The 8,174-nt window shown below is 34.1% G+C and overlaps 1 protein-coding gene across 4 annotated transcripts; it reads right to left on the bottom strand.

The window, feature by feature from the left end:
* Window positions 1–471: 471 nt before the first annotated feature.
* Window positions 472–7,709, bottom strand: LOC145591436 (putative protein phosphatase 2C 72). 4 transcript variants are annotated; one of them, XM_081647882.1, is made up of 6 exons: window positions 6,608–6,890; window positions 6,260–6,397; window positions 2,133–4,910; window positions 1,783–2,022; window positions 1,345–1,683; window positions 472–1,020 (listed from the first exon to the last, which is right to left on the bottom strand). In XM_081647882.1, the coding sequence occupies exons 3-6, from the start codon at window positions 2,304–2,306 to the stop codon at window positions 820–822; spliced, it is 954 nt and encodes a 317-aa protein (XP_081504008.1). In that variant the 5' UTR covers window positions 2,307–4,910; window positions 6,260–6,397; window positions 6,608–6,890; the 3' UTR covers window positions 472–819. The 4 variants fall into 4 exon arrangements, with proteins under 4 accessions (XP_081504008.1, XP_081504009.1, XP_081504007.1 ...); XM_081647884.1 differs by having other exon boundaries at window positions 473–1,020; window positions 2,133–2,211; window positions 6,608–6,889; XM_081647883.1 differs by lacking the exon at window positions 6,608–6,890 and adding an exon at window positions 7,399–7,709 and having other exon boundaries at window positions 2,133–6,397.
* Window positions 7,710–8,174: the final 465 nt, after the last annotated feature.

The raw sequence follows: 8,174 nt of genomic DNA on the forward strand, positions 1-8,174 counted from the left end.
AAAACATACAATTTATGAATTTTGATGTCAACCAAACAAGTAATTTGATTATTCTTTAGACGACGAAAATAATATTTCTTATTTAGCTTTTGATACAAAGCAGTTGAGGAGATCTTACATTCTTAGCAAGTATATATGCTACTAGCTAGTATGAGCCTCAAACCCGAAAAAAAGGTAAAAAGCCTTGATAAATCTGGTCGCAAAACTCCATGCTTTAATTTGAGGGTTCTTTTCTGCCAAATTTATTTAGTTCCATAAGGTGTTTTTAACTACCAATTGACAATAAAATTAGACACAGGTACTACGTCTACGTTTATGTGACCAAACCATTGGATTTTTGGTTGCAGATTGTGTTAATCCTTCCTTTCTAGGTTACAGATTTTCTTTTTTATTTTTTTCTTTCTTTCAAAAAAAGGTTGCAGATTTCCACAGTTACGACCTTTAATGACGTTAATGTACTTTTATGTCCTTGATGTTTACAGAGTTAGAATTTAAGGAGGTTCTATCTTAAAATTATATGACAATATAGATAGTATAACTCTTCTTTAATCAATGTGGACTCTCACATATGTTGTTTGAGAAAACTATGCTTCAAACACTTAAATATCTCTTAAACATAATTACCATTATATATGCAATACAGGTACATCACAAAGAAAGTGATGAAATTTATATACACTGAACAGAATACATCCCTCAATCATTCCATTTTCAGAGCAAACATTATGAGCCAGCAATCAGCCTTTGCAGCTTCAGAAATCGGATATGGGGTACGACCACATGAGCTTAAATCATCACCATGGAAACAGATTGTAAAGCTCAAGTTGTTGGAAGCAACAAACAGTCTTCTCTCTCCTGAAAGAACAAGCAGACAGCAGTGCAGTCATCGACTTTTGCTGAAGGAAATTTGCGCTTCCATGCAGCGAGAGCTTCGTCTATAACTGCTTTTGCAGCTGCCTCCTTGTTCTTTACTGATCTCACAACTGACACAACCTCCTCGTTGCTAAGAACATCCCAGACCTGTATTTCAGAGAAACACCAATATAAGAAACTATTCCACATATACTCGGTCAAAGAAAGCATGTCAGAAGCAGAAATGCAAGAAATGAAGACAATCCCAGCTACGGGTCCATCATTTTCACGAGTCTTCAATTACTAGATGGATGAAGAGGTTTCGTGCAAGATATATAATAATACTAATGATAGAAATTGAAAAAATTGACCCTATGACAGTAAGAACACATTAAGCATTAAGAACCAGTGGTGAACTATCACACAAAATATCAAGGAATAAAACTTATTATGATATTCTGGTTCATCAGAAGCAAAATTCAGTTAGCTTACCCCATCACAAGCCAGCACAAGAAATTGGTCTTCAGAGGTTAAGCGGCGATGAGTGAGCTCAGGTGTAACAATGATCCCATAACTCTTCATATCAAAGTTTCCAAATGCACGGGTCATGGCAAGACCTGGGACATCCTCATTAGGCAACCACACACGTTGGATGTGGGGTTGGCTCTCATGTGCAAACACCCTACCATTAGCTTTTTTAATCCGGTCAACTTCATTAGGTACATCAGGCTTATGGTCTTTTGTCAATTGAATAGCTTGGACTCCATTTTCGGTTAATGTTCCAAGGACAGCCCGAGAATCACCAAGATTAGCGATAATAAGATCTTCACCCTGTTCACAGCATATGGTTAGAATCAACACACAAATAATTCATTTTCCCATCTTAAGATAACATGTTTCAAAATCACGACAGTTGAGTTGATTTCTAACCTGTTTGACAGCAATCACAGCAGTACTTCCACTAAAAGAACAATCCACGGTCTCAATCAGATTTATCTCCTTGTCCATAGTTTTAAAGGAACTAACAAGAGCCTCATTCCAATCCATAAATTTCCTTTGGTTCAGTAGTAATGATGGCAGCTGGTTCCTTACTACTCTGCTCACTATGTGCCCGTTGCCTCCATGCCCATCAAAAACGGCACAGAATGCCCCATCCTCCATTCCATATCCCTGAATAAAACAAATAAACACCAAAAGTATAAGATCAGGTAATTTAGCAATTAGAGGGATAATTTCTACACCATATTATTACATCAATATAATTAGTATCAAGATCAAACCTGGTAAAGAACAGCAGAATCTTGGTTTAGACCTTTGGCTCCTTGCTGAGAGTGCACAGAACCAACCTTATGCTTTCCACTGCCAATTGCAGGTTGAATATGCAATGAATTTTCAAGGCACCCATACTCGTGTATTTGAATATTTGAAGTTACACAGGACGTGCAGTTTCCCATTTCTTAGGTACTGGTATCTTTAATGTCAACTGACTAGAATATTCAATCACTTGGAAGGAATACTTTTCAGTTTTCACAAATTAAGGAACCTCCAAGGCAGTATATATAATTACAGAAGGACGAATACGCGTACGGAAAAAGAGATAGTAAGGAGTTGAAAACTACAACTTGATTCAATTATACTCATTATTTAATTGTAATATATTATTTGAGACTACCCATAGACCCGTCTTAAAGGACATCTGAGGTGTACATTATCAAATGATAGCAATGTGAGAGAGGTCACAAAGTCAGGCTTTGGTTAAACTTTGAAGTTATTTTACTAATAAAGAAATGGTCACCCAGGGAACCTTTACTATAGGTAAAATGAAAAGAAATTATGTGTAATTTATATATTACATGAAAGATTCTAGTATGAGACGATCTCATGACTCAAGGCATAAAATATCACCCGTTTCTCCATAGAAGTCATCTTTGTATCGTATAAAAAGTCACCTTTATCTTACCATATAACAACATAGTAGATGGCTAAAGATTTAATCAGTTACTCTACATGTAACCTGTGACAATTAAGGAACCAAACACAAAGTTGACCTGATAAAACATGCATTTGTTTTCCTTAAAAAAGAAACAGCTACTAATAAAAAATAAATAATTATTCCTAAGACGTCTGTGACTGAAATTCATTAGGCATATTCTTGAAGGGAGAGCAAGGAATCTTAAAAGGATGGCAAACATTTGAATCTGTAAAACTATTACTAAAAGTAAGATTCACAAAAAAACTGGAAGCAAATAATAGATGAAATCATATTCTTGACAGCAAAATAATGGAAGACATCTTCATATTGAATTGTAATTTAGCAGGTGTCACAGAAGAAATAAAGAAGGGAACGCTGTGACTCAAACTTGACGTGTCGGATGAAGAAAGGCAGTAGGAATTTATTTTTTAGTAATAACTTAATATTAAAGAAACCAATAAGAGATTCTAAGGATTTGGACTAGCCTTCAAATTCCTCACATAATTTGCACTTTAAATATTCATATACTACCAGTTGACTTTGAATAATTCATTCCGAAAAATTGAAAAGTCTTTCCCCTAAATTCTTAGATTGGTTATACAGTATGACTTGTCATAGCCTCATAGGCCATGGTAAATTGGAGAATTTAAGTTAGAAGAAAAATCCAATAATGTCATATAAAATCATAATCAAGAAATAATTGTGACAAAACCCTCAATCATGTGGAGGAAAAGTACATAGGAAGGTAAATAACTTGTAGTTCATAGATTAAAAGAGCTATGACCTAGGAGCCAGTAATAGTTAAAACAAAACATGTAACTTCTAGCATGTAACATAGCTGTAACTTAAGAGCAGTAAAATATTAGGAGTGTTAATGGGCTTTAGCAACAGAGGACTTCCTAAATCCATTATCAAGTTGCTAATCTGGAACACTGTAAAGAATTTGTATCATAAAATTGGATTCAAAAACACCCTATGCGTCTTTGAGTCTACATAATTGTCGAGGAAGTATTCAGATATATCATCGTCATAACCCCCTCTTTATTTTTTCATTGTTTCACAACATTGTCCGTAAACTCACCTCCCAAACAAGAATGTCCCAAACCCACATGCTTCAACCCCAGACCCATGGTTTTATGAGGTTTATCACCCCTTGTGTCCCCTTACCTCCAACACACACACACACACACACACACACTGAAAAAAAAGAATATAATAATAATAGCCAATTGATCTGGCTATTGGGTAATCATATAAGTAAACGGAATTACACAAATTGTATTAGATTATGAATATTCATTAAGAAAACAATCTTTAGCTTCACATGAAGAGACAAACCCCAGTGTTAAGTTGGTAACAATTTTAGTATCTTCTAATAGACTAATACCATTAAACAAAATATTGCCAGTCACTCTCACAATTATCTCAGCCACAAAACGACAATATAAGCAATCAATTGCAACTAGTATTATAAAGGAAGAAAAAATGGTCACCAAATTAATATGTGGTGATTAATAGAAGCTGAAGAATAGAAAAAGGGACAAAGTCTAAGGGATGAACAAACAGATCAGCAACTCAAAGAGAGGTGAATATTATTATATGCTGATAACCAAATTAGTCAAACGGAAATGAATCCCTATTTTTATTAAAAGAATAATTTCTCTGGCCGACTTTGGTATATTCTGGCCAATAATATTCAATTACAAAGTACACGATCAGCAAAAGTACTTATCACATATAGAAAGACAAAAAAAACAAAAGTAGGGCAGCGTTTAGCACCATGACATGTCATGGCATTTTTAGCTAACTTGAATTACATAGTTAATTGAAGTTTTCAATGAGCTAATAGTTTTAAGTTAGCATGCATATGGTACGGTTCTCTTGAATTATGATGTAATATTTAGAATTAAAAGCATACACCTGGATTTGGGAGAGTGGATCAGGTTGCCATTGACTTGCATAAGAATTATGGCTCAATTGATAGGCTCCATGTAATCTTGTTCCTTTGTTCTTATCAGTTCAATTGGTAGGCTCCAGATAAGCACGCTTCTTCTTATCTACTTATGCTTATAGCCCATCTAAATTCCTAAGCCAACCACCTCCAAGATTAACAAATATTTATATACTTAGCTATAAAGAAATGCCTATTTGAAAAATGAATTATTTCAGCCTTTTAGAGGGACATGCCCCAAACATGCATACAAATATGAAAGTAGTGGTTGAAGAATCTTGCTTGATTCCATATATATTATACTTCGTATATCTATAGGTAATAGGTTGCAAGTGGGTTGTAGTCTAACTTCTATTCCAAGTACCATAAGTACTCATCAATTTCAATGATTGCACCTCTTTGAGTGTTGTGAGAATTTATTTGAGTCATGATATGAGCCAGTTGATTTACATATCACAGCTAACTTTCAGACATTCCTTACCAAAAGGCTACAGGAAGAATTAGTGTTTTGCACACAAGATTGAAGATATAGACTATTGGACACAATGCCATGAGACGCCATAAATGACACCAAATTAACAACCTCACCTTCTAATACTAGCATTCTAGAAGAAACTATGAAGTAAGAAGCATGGCTACTTTTATGTCTCATGTAATCATGTAAATAGCAATATAGGTGATACAAAGGCCAGATAAGAAACGAACTCTCAACCTCATACTAAGGGGACGATATTCATAAACACCGGAACATTAGTTGCTTATTATGTCTCACACATATAAAGATATAGGTGAAGCAGCAAAGGCAACTAATGAAGTAGTGGCATTTAAAAACCTTTTACAGCCAAGTCTTTTAAAAAATTGGATCAAGAAACAGCTTCCGAGAAAGAACATAAGGCAAATGCCATAATTAAGTCCAGTACATCACACAAGTCGTATCACATGCTTTAATTATATGGTAATGGCCCATAACAAAATTTTTAATCTTGAACATCACCCAAGCCCACATGCTTTGAGACAAAATCACATTGTTAATTAAGCTTAACATAGAAATCTACCATAAATAAACTAATATACAATTGCATCCTATTCAAACATCAAGAATAATTTAATCAAAAAATGATCTTGTTAACTCCTTTGGCATTGGACAAGTTACAACCAAAATCCCAGTGTCAAACAATCAGAATTAAGGGTCTGTTCACATTTACTTAATTTCAATTCAGTTCAGCTCCAATCAGTTCAGTTCAGTTCAGCTCCTAATTTCCCTATCTCATAAAATATTCATTTCAGCTCAGTTTAGCTCCAATCAGTTCAGTTCAGTTCTGTTTAGCTCCAATCAGTTCAGTTTAGTTCAGTAAATGTGAACAGACCCTAAGCAAAAGCTAATCCAGCAGATTAATCTCATAAGCAACATCATCAAAATCACAAACGATCATTATCGAAATTTGAAACGAGAATTGAATTAACTATACATAAGCATTCATTACCAGGCAATGTCTATGATCTTCTGCTGCAACAACAGCAACCACCTCAATCAGAGATAATAATTATAGACAAATTGACCTCCAATTAATCAAATTCCATAATGCTGCACCATCTTCGTCAATCCAGTTTTGAAACAATTTCTGCACAAAAAAGTATAAATCATTAGTCCCAAGTATTAACTCTGTAAATTTTCAATTAAATTTAGACCCAAGGATTTAACATCAAAATCAAGCTGATTAATAGGGAATTGATTCAATTTTTGGCTGAATTCTAGGGTTTTATTTGCCAAATTTAAGTGTGGTAGAGACGATTATGATTATTATTATTATGGCGCCGAAATCTGAACTCACCGAATTGCTTCAAATTGAGATGAGATGGCAAAAATTTTGCTCAATTGCCCGCCTTTCGAATTCGAAGACCAAATTTTTAAGGTTTATCCATCCATTACTCTTCATCTTCCCCAGTGGTATATTCGATCACCTTCTCTTGTTCAAAGTATTGACTTGAGAGTTGAGAGTCAAAATTCATGATTTTTCAATTAAATATTTAAAATCCCTTATTTGTAATAAAAGTTTATAGATTAAAAAAGTACATTGATAAAATATACTAGTACTTAGAAAGTTAGAAGTTTGTTTCAATAGATGTTGAATATTTGTTTTAATACATCGTATACCTATTTTTCTATAGGTAAGGAGAATGCGTCATATTGAATCAAAGACTCTTTCATTGTCATAAATACATATACATTTTAATATATAGTACATAAATAATTAAAATTATGATTATATAATCTAAATAGTACTCCGTATTAAAGTAAGATATTAGTATCTAGTTTGGAATAAGTCAAATGAACGGAAATGAATCCCTTTTTTAATTCAAACTTTCAAAGAATAATTTTCCTGGCCGACTTGGGTATATTCTGGCCAATAATGTCAAGTACAGAAGTACACGATCAGCAAAAGTACTTATCACATATAGAAAGACAAAAAAACAAATATTACCAGGCAGATTAATCTCACAAAATTAGTCTGAAAAGCTAATCCAGCAGATTAATCTCATAAGCAACATCATCAAAATCACAAACGATCATTATCGAAATTCGAAACGAGAATTGAATCAACTATACATAAGCATTCATTACCAGGCAATGTCTATGATCTTCTGCTGCAACTCTGCAACAACAGCAACCATCTCAATCAGAGATAATTATTTTAGACAAATTGACCTCCAATTAATCAAATTCCATAATGTTACACCATCTTCGTCAACCCAGTTTTCGAAAAATTTCTGCGCAAAGAAGTATAAATCATTAGTCCCAAGTAATATTAACTCTGTAAATTTTCAATTAAATTTAGGCTCAAGGATTTAACATTAAAATCAAGCTGATACTTTGGGGATTGATTCAATTTTTGGCTAAATTCTAGGGTTTTATTTGCCAAACTAAAGTGGGTAGAGACGATTTAATGATTACTATTATGGCCCCAAAATCTGAACTCACCGAATTGCTTCAATTTGAGATAACATGACAAATTTTTTTGCTCAATTGCCCGCCTCTAGACCTAGCAATCTTGACCCAACCCCGTAACCCGAAAGTTGACCCAAAACCAAACTAACTTGACCCGACCCGAACCCGATCCAAAATGGAGTTGACCCAAACATGACCCGATGACTCGACCCGAAATTGACCCAAAACCCGAACTTGACCCGACCCGATCCGAATTGACCCGAATCCTTAAGTGAATAGGGTGAAATGGTTGTGTTACTTAGTTTAGGGCTTCTTTCTTTCCTAAGTAATAGGTACTCACGATTTTTTTATATTTTTTAACGATTTTACTTTATTTTTTCAACTATTTTTTTAAGTGAATTTATTTTGGTGACCCAACACAAACTTGACCCGAATAGACCTAAAAACTGATT

Source organism: Chenopodium album, chromosome 18 (genome assembly GCF_948465745.1).
Source record: "Chenopodium album chromosome 18, dcCheAlbu1.1, whole genome shotgun sequence".
Classification (NCBI taxonomy): Eukaryota; Viridiplantae; Streptophyta; class Magnoliopsida; order Caryophyllales; family Amaranthaceae; genus Chenopodium; species Chenopodium album.

Coding starts and splice junctions, on each gene's coding strand:
- LOC145591436 (XM_081647883.1), bottom strand. CDS start 2,306: ATGGGAAACTGCACGTCCTGTGTAACTTCAAATATTCAAATACACGAG. Junction 1,684..1,782: donor CTGTGATTGCTGTCAAACAG/GTTAGAAATCAA, acceptor TGCTGTGAACAG/GGTGAAGATCTTATTATCGC. Junction 1,021..1,344: donor TTGTGCTGGCTTGTGATGGG/GTAAGCTAACTG, acceptor TCTGAAATACAG/GTCTGGGATGTTCTTAGCAA.